Source organism: Miniopterus schreibersii (assembly GCF_964146895.1).
Source record: "Miniopterus schreibersii genome assembly, chromosome: 20".
NCBI classification, from domain to species: domain Eukaryota; kingdom Metazoa; phylum Chordata; class Mammalia; order Chiroptera; family Miniopteridae; genus Miniopterus; species Miniopterus schreibersii.
The window spans coordinates 14,168,782-14,183,632 of NC_138122.1; the positions used below are offsets into that span (position 1 = coordinate 14,168,782).

General features: G+C 51.5%; 1 protein-coding gene across 1 annotated transcript in view; it reads right to left on the reverse strand.

The window, feature by feature from the left end:
- BCR (BCR activator of RhoGEF and GTPase) overlaps positions 1 to 8,589 on the reverse strand; it is a 105,658-nt gene extending 97,069 nt beyond the window's left edge. Inside the window, exon 1 of the mRNA XM_081123604.1 lies at positions 7,049 to 8,589. Coding sequence (XP_080979730.1) covers positions 7,049 to 8,357 — 1,309 coding nt within the window. The 5' untranslated portion in view covers positions 8,358 to 8,589. The remainder of the gene's footprint in view (positions 1 to 7,048) is intronic.
- Between the last annotated feature and the right edge of the window lie 6,262 nt (positions 8,590 to 14,851).

Genomic DNA, 14,851 nt, shown 5'->3' on the forward strand with positions numbered 1-14,851 from the left:
ATTATGATAATAATCTTGCTCCAGCCACTTCACAAGAATGTTTCGAGGGCACATGAAACGGCGTCCCCACTACACAGGTGGGGCGTCGCAGACTCCCGGCCTCAGACCTCGGCAGGTGCGTCTATGAACCTGCTAGTCGCGTCTCCTTGGGCCCCAGCTACCACCCCTGTCCAGTCATTTTGCAAGGTCACAGAGGTGAGTTCTCGAATCCAAGACACTAATTAGCAGGCCCCAGTCTGAGCATTCGAGACACTCTCTCAGGCTTAGCAAGGAAGCCCAAGCCTCAGCAAAGAAGGAAAAATAATCTCCAGATAGTCTCCGAAGCCAACAAGTTTCCTTGCCAGAGCACCTGTGTCATTAGGCCCCAAAAGTCCACTGCCACTTATTAGATGGGGTTAGGAGGTGTTAGGCCAGAACAGGGAAGGGGCTGAGTAAACAGAAGCCTCGGAGATGGGGTGTCATTCCATCTTTGACTCACAAACACAGCACCGCAGACACAGACAGACCCACGTGTGCTGTCACCACCATCACATTAAACACTGTTATGGGCCTAAAGTGAGGCATGTCCTGTGGGACACTGAGGCAGGACAGACTCTGTCCTCATCAGGATCTCATTGCCCTGAAGGAAGTCAAACACGCTGATATATATAGTTAGAGACACAGTCAGGGAAGATGCTAAAACATGACAAAGGTTTTGTTTTGTTTTGGTTTTTAAAGGATAAAGCCCTTGGAGATGAGCCTTTTTACAAATCCATGACTAAAGCCAAAGGCAAGAGAGAATTTCCACGAAGACAGTGCTTATCAGAGTTGATGCTCAATAAATACCTTTGATTGACTGAATGGGGGAGAGGAGGTAGAAGAAAGGTAGGTATAAACCAGGATTTAAAAATATGGAAAAAGCCTTAATAATAATCATTTTAAAATTTAAAGGAAAGAATTAAAGAACTGAAAAAAAGGAGCTTAACAATGATGGGGTCCAATCCCTAACTTTTCCGATGAGGCGAGTGATGAGGCATTAGGACAGTTCTGATGCCCTGCAGTATGGTCTAGGCCCCACCACACAACACTATGCTCAAATTCTTCTAAAACACAGCTGATGAGGCCCGTGCAAGCACCATCTCTCTCTGTCTTGGCAGCGCTTTCCCTTGATGCCCAATAAGGCACTCAGAGTGCTGTAGGCTGAATTGTGTTCCCCCCAAATTCACGTGTTGAAGTCCTAGCCCCAATATCTCAGAGTGTGACTGTATTTGGAGATCGGGTCTTTACGGAGGTGAGCAAGTTCAACTGGGATTGTTAGAGTAAGCCCTACTTCCATCTGTCTAGTGAGAGACATCAGGGGGGCGCGTGCACAGAGGGACAACCATGTGAAGACATAGCAAGAAGATAGCACTTTGATCTTGGACTCCCAGCCTCCAGAACTGTGAGAAAATACATTTCACTTCTGCTGTTTAAGCCACCCAGTCTGTGATATTTTGTGATGGTAGTCTTAGCAAACTAATACACTGGGCCACTTCAAAAACATGGGTGTGAAAGCCAAGACAATACTGCTGTTACTAACAGGTGTTTTCCTAAAGGGAACATACCTATTAAGGACCAGACATGGGTAGGTAAGGGCGAGAATGCTGCTCTCAACTTCAAAAACCCTGCTTGAGTGAAATAAACCAGCCACAGAAGGAGAAATATAGGATCCCCCTTTTATGAAGTATCTAGGAAAAGCAAGTTCATGAAGACAGAAAGTAGAGTGGTGGTTGCCAAGGGCCGGGATGGGAAGAAAGGTGAGTTATTACTTAATGGGGACAGAGTTTCTGGTTGAGTGATGGAAAAGTTCTGGAGATGGATGGTGGTGATAGTTGCACAACAATGTGAATGTGCTTAATGCCACTGAACTGGCATTAAAAATGGGCCCTGGCTAGGTAGCTCAGTTGGTTAGAGCACTGTTCTGATGTGCCAAGGTTGCGGGTTCAATCCCTGGACAGGGCACATACAAGAATCAACCAATGAATGCATAATTAGGTGGAACAACAAATCGATGATTCTCTTTCTTTCTCTCTCTCTTTCTCTATCTAAAATCAATTTCTACAAAAGCTTAAAATGGTACATTTTATGATATATATTTTACCACAATAAAAAACCCCATCACAGCCTGGCTGGTGTGGCTCTGTTGGCTGAGCATCATCCCATGCACCGAAAGGCTGCCGGTTCGATTCCCGGGCAGGGCACATGCCCAGGTTTCGGGTTCAATTCCCAGTTGGGGTAACACGCGGGAGGCAACCAATCGATATATTTCTCTCTCCCCCTCTTCCTTCCTCTCTCTAAAAAATCAATAAAGTCATACTTTAAAAAAAAACAAAACCCATCACATGTTTCATAAATAACATAGTTTAATTAAAATTACTACATTTTTCTTTAAAGGAAAAAAACCCTACATGAGCCACAGGAATTATACTCCAGTCGGGGTCAAAGACTCCTATGAGGTTCCTAGTTAATTTAATCCACACTCGCCGCCCCCCACCCCAGCCTTGACCTAAAAAAGTAGCTTCAGTCAAAACTCAGGCCTATTGTTTTGCAACTTGAGAACACTTGAATTGCCCATCCATGGGTTGTGAACACTGTGAACGTGGAGCCCTCTTGGCCCACAGAGGCAAGCTGCAGCCAGCCTCAGGCATTGCTGTGTCCTCTCCCCGGTGGGCCCCAGCCTGTGGCTCACCTGAAGTCTTTGCCATACATGGGTCCTCTGGGCCACGGGACTCCCAGCCAGGGGTGGGGGTGGCTACTGAGCAACAAACGAGGCAAAAGGGAGAAATGGGAAAGGCAAGTTCCCCTGTACCCACACATGTCAACAGCACTCCCAGCTCCTTTAGTGAGAGGTTCTGGAATGCTTCATTCTGCTCCCAAAACACGAAAGCCATCCTTCCCAAGCCAGGACACGCTTGTAAAGTTTGATCTAGATTTCCTTTCCACTCTGCTGATGACTTTAGTGCTCTCAAGACTCAGACCAGTTCTGTCCACTCTGCCTCTGTTCAAGGAGTGGAGGAGTCTGTACTGAATTTAGAGGTGATCACAGGCTCTGGTCTACAGAGATGATGCAACTGGCATGAGGCCTGGGTGACCTTTCACTGCTCCACAGTTACTCACTCTAACTGGTCATTGGTCCATTCGATCATCCAAGAGAAAAACAAGGCAGCATCATTCTGGTGACAACACATCCCCAGAACCCAAAGGGCAAATTAAGCTGCTTAATAAATGTGAAAACACAGGGCAGCAACTTGCATGAGAGCCCAGGAAGAAACATGAGCTCTAGGGGTCACATCTCACAACTGACACCTGGAAAAGGGCTGAGGGGCACACAGGGCTGGGTGTTCAGATTAAGAATCCTCAGACTGCCGGGTAGCTCAGTTGGTTAGGGTGTTGACCCCATATGCCAAGGTTTCCGGTTTGATCCTCGGTCAGGGCACATATAAGAATCAACCAATGGATACATAAATAAGTGGAACGGCAAATCCATGTTTCTCTCTCTCTTAAATCAATACATTAAAAAAATTAATAAATAAAAGAATTCCTCAGACTATAAAAGAACTAAAAAACAGAGAGGTCCTTGGGTCCACTCTCATGGCAGGGCCTTCTCTCTCATGGCAGGGCTTGCCAATTCCTCCAGAGGGCAAGATAAAGGACAGGGATAGAGTTAGGAAGAGATAGGCACAGCTGATAAGATGCTTCCCAAAGACGAGCTCACCTTCCCTACTTCCCAGGCCGACCTCAAAGCTGTGAAAAGGAGGAAGGAACCATCCAGTATGTGCTGTGTGTCTGGCTAAAATGTGTTCGGATGGTAAATATTATGACTGTTTTACCACAAAAAGGCACAGTCTAGAGTCAGAGAGGGCAGAAATGGGTGCCCCCGAGCCGTTGTTCCCGCTGCTCCTCAGGGCAGACAGCTCCCTCACCTTCTGCTGCCAGGCTCTGACTAGGGCTTCACAGGAGACCAGAAGGCAGGGATCCCTGCCTTCAAAATGCACAGTCTGTGCTACCACATGGATAAAACTTGGGGACATTACGCCAGACACAGAGGCACAAATACTGTGGGATTCAACTTATATGAGGCACCAAGAATAGTGAAATCACAGAAACAGAAAGTAGAGCGGGTGTTGCCAGGGGCTGAGTGTGGGGAAACGGGGAGCTGTTGTTCAATGGGTAGAGAACCTCAGTTTTGCAAGATGAAGAGAGTTCTAGAGATGGGCAGTGGTAATAGTAGCACAACAATATGAATGTACTTAATTCCACTGAACTGTGTAAGTAAAAATGGCTAAAATGTGTTCCGATGATAAATATTATGACTGTTTTACCACAAAAAAGCACAGTCTAGAGTCACAGAGGGCAGAAATGGGTGCCCCCGAGCCGTTGCTCCCGCTGCTCCTCAGGGCAGACAGCTCCCTCACCTTCTGCTGCCAGACTCGTACTGATGGGCAAGGCCCCTCTCTCCAGTGCTGCGGCTGGCCGAAGCTTCCCTGATCTCATCACTCTGAACACATAAATGGTGTGTGTGTTCCTCTCTCCCTTTAACTTGTAAGCTCCCAGATGGCCAGGACCACACTCTCTCCTTCTATGTAGACCACACAGTACAAACGGAGGGGCTTGCACACAGCAGGGCTCACAGCTGTTGCTGACCCACCCACTAGACCAACCCGGTCATGCTTTTCAGGCTCAGGATAGGGCGGTGGGAAGAACACCCTAAGGCCACTACATCCTAGAAGGAACAGCTCTGCATTCCCACAGGAGCCCAAAATCCCAGCTCTGCCATTCCCTGGCTGCATCCTTACCTGCAGAGGGGCAGCCCCAGCATGGGGTGATATAAGAGCCCAGAAGGACCCTGCATGGAGCACGCTGTCACCATGCCTGGCACACAGTGGCTTGTGGTCATTTTGGCTCCTCCTCTCAAACACTGGGGGGCCCTCAGCTCAGAAATACGAGGACCCACTCATCCAAAGGGATTCTGAAACTACTGGATCCGGGCCCCCATATCTGCTGCTGCAAAGAATGTAGGGTAACTTCCACTCCCACCTCACTGTCATTTTCCTCACTGTCCCTTTTCAGAGGTGCAGTCCTGGCCAGCAAGCTCCACGGCCATCTAAAGAACATCAGTAAACAGTTGGGACAGAGACAGATGGCTGAGCCAGCAAGGGATCCCTCCTTGTCCGCCAGCCACAGCCCTTAGAGGAGAGTGCTGGGTACAGAGTTTAAAGGCTCCCAGAGCTAAATCAACCAGTAGTTTGAAAACCTAACAGGAGAGAGAATGTGGGACCTTGAGGACATTTGGAGAAGGATCAAGAAAGTCCTAAAAGTGAAGTCCAAGTTGTAAAACTAACTCCTCAGCCATTTACTGAGAATCTACCCTGCGTAACACTAGGAGCCAGGGTCTCAGGGGCAGGTGGGAGGAGCTGATGAGAGTGGGGAGAAGGCTCATAGGAGGCCCACTGAACCACATTCCATCCAAGTGGACACCACTTTCTGGAAACTCAGAATTCCCCACCAGCAAGGGAACATCCTTCAGATTGGAGGTCTGAAATTTTCTTCTTTGTTAATAATGTTCTCCTGCACCCGGCACTCAGGGCCAGTTCAAGCTGGCTCGCTCGGCTGACAGCTGGCCAGACAAGGCTGGTGCCCAGTGACCACAGGGCAATCCTCCAGACCCCAGACAAGCTGATATGCCTACAAAACAGGTTTCTAAATACAACCTTTCACCCCCCATCGAGGACTTAGGGGATGCAGCTAGGCGCAGGTTGGAGCAGCATGCTGCAGCTACACCCAGCTGCAAATGGAAAACCATCAACTGGATGTACCTAAAACAAACCGAGCAGAGTGCTGATCACAAAAGGGCCGCTCACAGAGCCAAAAATAGCCTCACTTGTTTCAAGAGGATTCTGACAAATGAAGCACATACAACTCCATCAGCAGAAAAAGGAAAATCAATGAAGTGGAAAAATGGATCAGCCCAACAGGGACCAGAACTCCAGGAGATTCCTAACAGTCCCACCCCTCACCCTATCCCACCCAAATCCCACCCCCACCAACCCACCCTCTCCTTACCCCTGGACCTCAAAACCTAATCCCATCGGCCCAACACCAGTGGAATTTGTACAGTCCAGAAGTTATATACACAATCCCATAGGTTTAATTTTAGGGTGAGGGCCAGACTGTGGATTGGGAACCTTAAATAAGCACCAGTAAAGCACTCATCCTTGGGACAATGAGGAGGCAGAGGCCCAATGAAGGATCAGAAATGGAGCTGAGGTGAGATGCAGAGAGGAGCCTGTGGGTGAGTAATGATGGGTGAAGTCTCCCACCAAACCAGGCAGATCAGAACAGGCGTGGCTCTGCTTCAGCCCCGATAAAATCTACACCCCCACTCCCTTGATTTTCAGTGGCCTACTGAGTCAGAACTACCTGTCACCTTACTTCCTTCTAATTTGTATTTTCACCTGCTGTGACTTGTGTTTGGGCTGCTCGTTAGCAAGTGAACCCGACACTTCTATGGCCTGGGAGCAGCTAGCACATCTTGAGTTCCCCAAATGTGTCATATAACTCTTCCAGGACAGGAACGGCAGGGAATGCCCAAGACACAGATCAATCCCCAATAAAAGCATCTGATCTAGACAGCAGAGATAATCCCTCTTTATACTATCCCCACCACCTAGCGTGGAGGGATCAGAGAATAAGGAGATGACACTCCAGAGCATCTTGGTACCAATCTGCAAACAGCACAGGCCCTAGAACCAAAGGAACAAGCCACCTACCATCCCACACATCACCCCTCCCAACCCAATCCCATTCCAAACACTGGGAACCTGCATACAGGAGGAAGGCAGGGATGGAGTTTGTCCAGGTGCAGGATCAGCATGAATCCTTCCTGTCCATAACAGTATCGGAAATTCACTCCAAAAAGTATCTCTCTATTCCTTCCCCTCCGAAGCCCCCTTTTCTACTTCCTCCAGCAGGCTCAATAATTTCTAACCAGGGTGTACGTGTGCCCACCTAAGCTGGTGGAGGTACCCACCTGTGTCTCCATGGAAGGTGCCCTCCTGAGGCAGCCTGCTCGACAAGCTGTCCCCATCATTGGGCCAGATCTGCCCTGTCTTGCGGACTCCCACGATGGTGGCCTCTGACACCACGACCTGGCACTGCCGGTGCCGCTTCTGGCACTGCGGCGTTGGAGGGCTGCTGCTGTCGAAGGACTGCTGCGAGTTCTGTGAGGGGGAGCGGCTCTTGTCCCGGAACATGCGGTAGGTGGTGGGGCTCGGGGACACGCGGCTGGACTGGCCCGAGGAGAAGTCCTCCTCGCTGGAGGTGAGGTTCTCGTTGGAACTGCAGTCCGGGGTGTAGCCGCCTCCGCTGTCCTCAAAGTTCCGAGGGGAGTAGGACCGGCGGGGCCAGGTAAGGCGCTTCTCCTGCTCCGAGGTGCTCTGGCTGCGCAGGAGCGGGCCCTTTCCCTCTCCTTCCACCATCATGCCCCCCACGTAGATGCTCTGGTAGGGCTGATACTCCAGGGGAGGCCAAGGGGGCCTGCTGCCGCCATTGGTGTTGATCAGGTTGTCCTTCAAGAAGCGGGGGTTCAACTCGGCGTCCTCGTAGTCGCCGTCGAGGCCGCAACTGCTCTCCGAGGAGCGCCCCCGGTAAGAGGGCCTGGGCGCATCTCCCAGGCTGGGGCCCGCGCCGTGCTGGGACTTCTTGCGCTCCATCTGCATGGCCTGGCTGCCCAGGGAGCTGATCCGGTCTGACACCTCTTTGTCGTTGACCTTCACCAGGCCGCGCTCGTGGTGAAACTCGACGTTCACGTAGAAGGGCTTCTCGCCATCGGCCGTCCCGGGCTGGCCTTGGCCCTTGCGGATCCTCTCGAAGTTGGATCTAAGCGCCGCCACGCTGGTGGGGGGCCCCCGGTCATCCCGGTCGGCGACGGCGGCCCCAGGCCGACGGGCAACCGCGGGCCTGGCCTTGCTCGGGGACCCCTCTCCGTCGGGCCGGGCCTCGGATTCCTCGGCGGGTTGAGGGTCGGCGCCGTCGGCGGGCGCGGGCGGCGGGCGCGGTGCAGGCGCACGGGGCTCAGCGGCGCCGTCGGGGGGCTGCGCGGCGCGCCGGAAGCCCCAGCGCTGCCGGTCGTAGCTTTTCTTCTCCTTGGCCAGCAGCGTCTGCAGGTAGATCATGCGGAAGCGCTCCTGGTTCACCTCCTGCTCCAGGCGCCGGATGGAGGCCTTGCAGCGCTCCAGCTCCTGCTCGATGTCGCCCACCGAGCGCAGCTCCATGCGCGGCGGCTCCGAGTCCGGGAACTGCGCCTTCCACGCCTCGGCAAAGCCCACCGGGTCCACCATGGCGCGGCCGGTCTCACCTGCGCCGCCCGGCTGCGCGGGGCCCGCCTCAGTGGCGGCGCGGCGGTCTCGCCAGGCCCGGCCCGGGGCGCCCGGCGGCCCCCATGGCCCCGCGCCGCAGCCGCGGTGGGCGAACAATGCCCGCCCCCTCCCGGGCGGCAGGTGAGGCGGCCGCTCAACTCCCCGGGAGGCGCGGGCGCGGGGCGGGGCGCGCCTGGGGGGCGGGCACGCGCGACGGCGGGGTGGGGGTGCGGGCTGCGCGCTTCGCTATTGTGTGCGGGGCTGCTCCCCGCGGGGCGGGACCGGAGCTGCCCCCCGCTCGGCCGGGCGCCGCTAGTCCGTGGCTGCCTCCTGCGCGCTCCTCTCCTCTCGCTGCCGCGCCGCTCGCGGCCGGGCTGCCACCGCCTCCCCGGGCGCTGCGCTCGGCCCGCCGCGCTGGCCGCACTCCCGCCCGGCCCGCACTCCGCGCCGCAGGAAGGGGAGGGCCGGGGGGCGGTGGCAGCGGCGGCTGACGGAGCCAGGCGGGCCTCTTAAAGGGGCCGCGCTGAGGGGCCGGGAGGGGTGGGGAGAGGGGGTTGGGGCCGCCAGGAGGCCTCTCCCATACCCGGCCACTGCCCTCCCTCGACCTCGCGCTTGGTTGGAAACTGAGGCCCCGGCGGCGAACCCTGCGGTCCAGCCCAGAGGCTCTTCTGCGCTCCTGGGACAGGAACACCTGGATCCTCATTTCCCCACGCCCTGGGCCACTCATCACGTTAAGGTGGAGCTGGGGTGGGGTGGGGTAGGGGCAGGTCACCCAGCAAGGCTGGAAGGGCCAAGCTGGGCCGCCAAGGCCAGCAGCCCCTGTGTGCCAGCCTGGGGTGGGTGATGAAGCAACAACTGCCACACAGGATTGTCACAGAGATAATCGAGAGGAGTTTCTCCCCCAGGTCACTCAACACCCACAGCTCTTCCTTTGTTCCCGTCCCAGGTGTTTGTCCCCAGGTCTCTCCTGAGCTCCACAGGCCAGTGTAGTTTTCCCCGAATTGCCTGACTCAATGTTTAGTCTCCCTCTAAGGGGGGTGGGGTGTCAGCCTCCACTGTGACCGGCAGGGCTGGGCTGAAATGAAGACCAGACAGCCCAGGTGAGCAGTGAAACGATCTTTTCTCCTACCCCAGGGATTCCCAGAGATCTTAAGACACACAGCAGAGAGCACAATGAATGGAGTCTGATGGGGCAAAATGAAAATACCCAAACCAGCCTGCTGGGAGAGGGGAAAGGAGACAGGATTTGTCAACCAGAGAACTGGGCGTGAGTCCTGACTGCCTCTGCCTCTCTGTGCCTCCTCTTCCTGGGTGTGGACATGAGAACAAGGATACCTGCCTCCCCAGGGCTGTTGTCCCTGCTTGGATTTGAGTGGCTATCTTGCCCCCAGTTCCAGTGCCACCCAGATGAGACGCCCCAACGTCTAATCCAGAGGAAGAGAGCCCAGGGCCAGGGTCCCTGCTGCCCCACTAGGGTCCAGGCACCCCCACAACAGGATTTGTGACCTGGGCAGTTCCCTTCCCTTCCCTTCTCTGAGCCTGTTTTGTCCTCATGTGTAAAATCCTGTGTGTACTGCGTGTAAAGCACTTAGATGGGACAAACATAAAACACACTTCGATAAACAGCATGTGGTGTTCTTTCCATTGCTTAATGTTGGTGCCCAGAGAGAGTCACTGGAAAACCCTTGGGGCTGACTTCCAGGTACTTCCAGGCACAGCTCACTGCTGCCCTCTGCAGGCCTCTCTACCTTCCTGTGTGAAGGGCCTGACAAAGTGGGGGTATAGCTCAGCGGTTATCACACCCTCAGTAACCTATTCTTTAAAATGGGTATAATTGGAACAAACTGACAGCTGTCAGAGGGGAGGGAGGTGGGGGGACTGGATGAAAGAAGGTGAAGGGATTAGCCAAAAAACATATACAGGGTGTCCCAAAAACATGTACACACACTTTAACAGCTGACAACTTACTTAATTTTCACTCCTTTTCAGGTTTAACTGATTTGAAATAATAGGTGAAGCCAAACTAAGCTTTGAACAAAGAAAATTTATCCACTAGACCTTTTCATGGGGATACATAAAGTTTACAGTACAAAACCAGCAACAGTTAACAAATTGAGGGCACACAAATACCGAACAAAACTATTTTTGATGTTTGTGATTTCAGTGCTTTGAGTTGTCAGCAGTGCCTGGACCAGAACAGTCATCACTTTGAAAACAGGCCCTGACAAAAAAAATTTTTTTCATTTCTGTAGATTCTTTTAAATTTTGAAAATGAACTGTATGTTAATAAACACTGACTTTATAATCACTCAAAGTATGTATACATTTTTGAGAGACACCCTATATATGTAACACATAGACACAGACAATAGTGTGGTGATAGCCAGAGAGAAAGGGGGTGGGAGCTAGGTGGAGGTGGGAAAAGCCGGGAAAATGGGGATGGAAAAAGAGACTTGACTTAGGGTAATGGGCACATGATGCGATGTGCAGATGTTTTATTGAGTTGTATACTTTAAACAGGTATGCTTTTGTGAACGGTGTCATCCCAATAAATTCAATTAATTAAAATAAAATGAATATAATGAATCCTGATCTCACAGGGTGTAGCTGCCATCATCAGATGGCCTGCTCAGGCCTCCCAGCGAGTGGCTCAGGCAGGCTTAGAACCCTGTGCCCCGGCCATCAGCAGAGAGAATCCCAGAACTACAAACTGCTTTTCCCCTTGCTCACAGGCCACTCCGTTTCAAGGGGGAATTGTGGGCTCATCAGGGACATTATAATTACCACCTGGAAAACAAAAGGCTACTTGGGGGGACAGACTTCATCTATCAGTGAGGTCTTCCTTTCTCTGGTTCATAGGCCCCGACTTATCCCCACCTTAAATATTGTAGACATAAGCAAACTTAGTTCACAAACCCCGAAGGTCTATAGTTTGGGTTTGCCAAATGACTTGTTGTTGAGTACAAGGACACAATAAGATAGTGGCTATCTCCCCGAGGGACAGCTTCTTCTGGCTCCAAGGACACTCCTCCCATCCTCAGCCCTTTCTCTGATAGCACTCCCACCCTGGGTCTCTGGTCCTTTCCTGCAAAGTTTCCATATTATACATCCCTCCCGAGGAAGGGAGGAAAGTGGGGCCCAGACACATAACACTCTGTAATTCCTCATTCGCTGTCTGTCCCAGCTGGACCTAAACTCCGGAGTACAGAGATCTGTCTGTCTTGCTACTCATGACTCCTCAGTGCTCAGCACATAGTAGGTGCTTAGCCAGTGCTGGTGAATGAGGAATCTGACATGAGTGGCTCCAAGGAGCACACAGCCTAGGGAGAGAGGTGCATATGTGTAGGGGAGGAATTGATAAGGCAAGCAGAGCCAGGCCACAGCAGAGGGGTGTGTGCCAAGCAGGGAACCAGGGGAAGGCAGAGGTCTCAGGAAGACTTGCCAGGAGAAGAAACATCTGAGCCGGTCCTAAGGACAAGAAACAGAAAGGCAAAGACAGGAAGTTCTAGGTGTGTTTAAGGAATATCTAGGTTAGGAGACGAGGCTGGTGTGGGTGGCAGGAAGTGACATTAGAGATGAGGCAGGGCCTTCCAGGCTTGTAAGAAGTTCGGGTTTTATTCTAAAAGCAAGGAAAAGCCCCTGAAAGGTTCCAAGCCTGCACCTTCTGATAGAACTTTCCAGCATGTGTTCTATACTCTGTGCTGAATATTATGGCAGCCATTAACTTCCCCATGTGACTCCTGAGCACCAAAAATGTGGCTGCTGCAACTGAACTGAATTTTTAATTTGATTTCACTTTAATGAATTTAAATTCAAATAGCCACAGTAGCTGCGGTAAGCAGCTGAGTGACTTGCTCAGATGTGTTGTGTGGGCAGGTGGGGGGTGGGAGCAGGGCAAGCGGATGGAGCTATGGCACTGGGCCAGGTGGGTGAGCATTGGCGACCCAGACTAGGGTAGAAGCAAGGCGATGGAGAGAAGGGGTCGGACTCCAGGTCTGCTCTGGACTTGAAGATGGATGGGATGTGGGAGAAGGACCAGCTGTAGGATGGACAGGGGATTGTTCTCTGTGACAGGGAAGCAGGGTGCCCAGGTGAGGCTTCAGATGCCCACAGCCCACTCACAGGAGGAGTCAGGCAAAGGGAGGGTGGGCCTGGGGCACTGAGGAGAGGTCGAGACCTGAGACAGAGATTGGAGTGTCGTTAGTGAACAGCTAGTGTTTGTGGAAGGGCAGAGGCTGGACTAGGAGGGAAGTAGAGGCAGAGAAACAGAAGGCACTGTTCAGGGAAGTAACAGAGAGATGCAGACTCAGTGAGGACAACAGGGTCCCCATGCAATGGCTGCTGGGCCCTCTGGTGGAAGGACTCTGGGTCTGGCCCCATGAGGCCAGCAGAGCCAAGGTGGGTACTGGAGCCTGGCTGAGCAAGCTGGAGGCTGATGAGTCATGAGTGCTGGCCCCAGGGGAGCCTTCCAAGGGGTTCAACAGGTGGAGGCAACTTAAGACATTCTCTTCATCATTATGCTTTTCTGAATTCTTCATAATGAAAATGTCTATGTTTTATCATTTAAAAACTAGATGTTACTTTTTGTTTTTATTTTTTTACAGCTTTATTGAGGTATAATTGATGTGCAATAAACTGTGTAACTTGAAGTGTGCAATTTGATGAATTTTGACATCTGTACACACCTGTGAGACCATCATAACAGATACAAACATTTGCATCACTCCCAATAGATTTTTTCATCTAAAAACTAACATGGGACAGGGAAATGGGATTATTGGTGGTGTCTCCCCTCAATTTCCTTTATTTTCTAAAATGTGGCTCTATAATTTATTTAAAAATCTCTCTCTCTCTCTCTCTCTCTCTCTCTCTCTCTCTCTCTCTCTCTCACACACACACACACACACATGCACGCACACGTCCCCTCACACACCGGCAGCAGCAGCCCTAGTGGTCCACAAGTCCAGACCTGGGTTCTAGCAAACGTCTAGCCAAGACAGCCCTTTCCCTTTGCTGGAAGGAGAGGCTGGGACCCTGCAGCGCCCTCTGCTGGACAGAATGCAGAGCTTCAGATGCCTCAAAACCCGGGGTATGGATAACCTGTGCCCATCAACAGATGAACAGATAAACAGAAAGTGAAATATTATTTGGCCATAAAAAGGAATGCAGTACACCCTGGCCAGGTGGCTCGGTTGGTTGGAGTGTCCTCCTGTACACCAAAAGCTTGTGGTTTCGATTCGGGGTCAGGGCACATATCTAGGTTGCAGGTTCGATCCCCAGTAGGGGTGTGTACAGGAAGCAGCTGATTGATATTTCTCTCTCACATTGATGTTTTTCCCTCTCTCTCGTCCCCTCTCTCTAAAATCAATAAAAAACATATCCTCAGCTGAGGAGTCAAAAAATGTTTTTTTTAAAAAAAGGAATGCAGTACAGATACATGCTGCAACATGAATGAACCTTGAAAAAATTATACTAAGTGAAAGAAGACAGCCATAAAAGGCCATATATTGTATGTTTCAATTTACATGAAATGTCCATAATACACAAATCTATAGAAATAGAAAGTATGTTGCTGGTCACCTGGGAATGGGGGAATGGGAGGAAGGAGGAGTGACTGCTAACGGTCACTGAGTTTCTTTTCTAAAATGTTCTAGAACTAGAGAGAAATGGTGGCTGCATAACCTTGTGAATATACTAAAAACCACTCAGTTGTATACTTGAAATCAGTGAATTGTATCGTATGTGAATTATATCTCAATAAAATTGTTTTATTAAAAACCAAAATCTCTGAGGATAAGTAAAGCAGGCCTGGTCCTGCTCACTGAGGGGTAAAGATGAGCATTTTTTTAGCATCTTTTTAAAAATATATATATGTCTATTGATTTCAGAGAGAGGGAGGGAGAGGGAGAGAGAAAGATAGAAACATCAATGATAGTCTTTGATCTGCTGCCTCCTACATGCCCCCCCCCCCGGGGATCAAGTCCAAAACCCCAGCATGTGCCCTGACCAGGAATCAAACCTTGATCTCCTGGATCCTAGGTCGATGCTCAACCTCTGAGCCACGCCAGCTAGCTTCTAGCATCTTCTTAAATCCTCCCACTAGACCAGGGTTTCACTCCCACTTCACAGATGAAGACCCGTTCCCAGGTCACCCAGACCTTCCGCTGAGGGCAGGCTTGAGACCCAGTCTTCCTGCTCCAGAGCCTATGTTCTCTGTGTCGTTCCGATGTCAGAAGGCCCCACTAGTGTGAAACCAGAAAGGGACTGACTGATTCTTCAAATGTCTACTTGTTCATTGTAAAATGGACTGGCCACCCCTGCCCTCCTTGGGGGCTTCCTGAGCAGGGCTGCCAGCTACAGTTGGGCAGGGTGTACACTGCACTAGGCCACACATCAAAGGGGACGCCATTCCCAGCTTAGAGCTGGTTAGATATGAATCCTGGTGGTGACAGCAATTGTAAAAAGTTGCCTTGCTC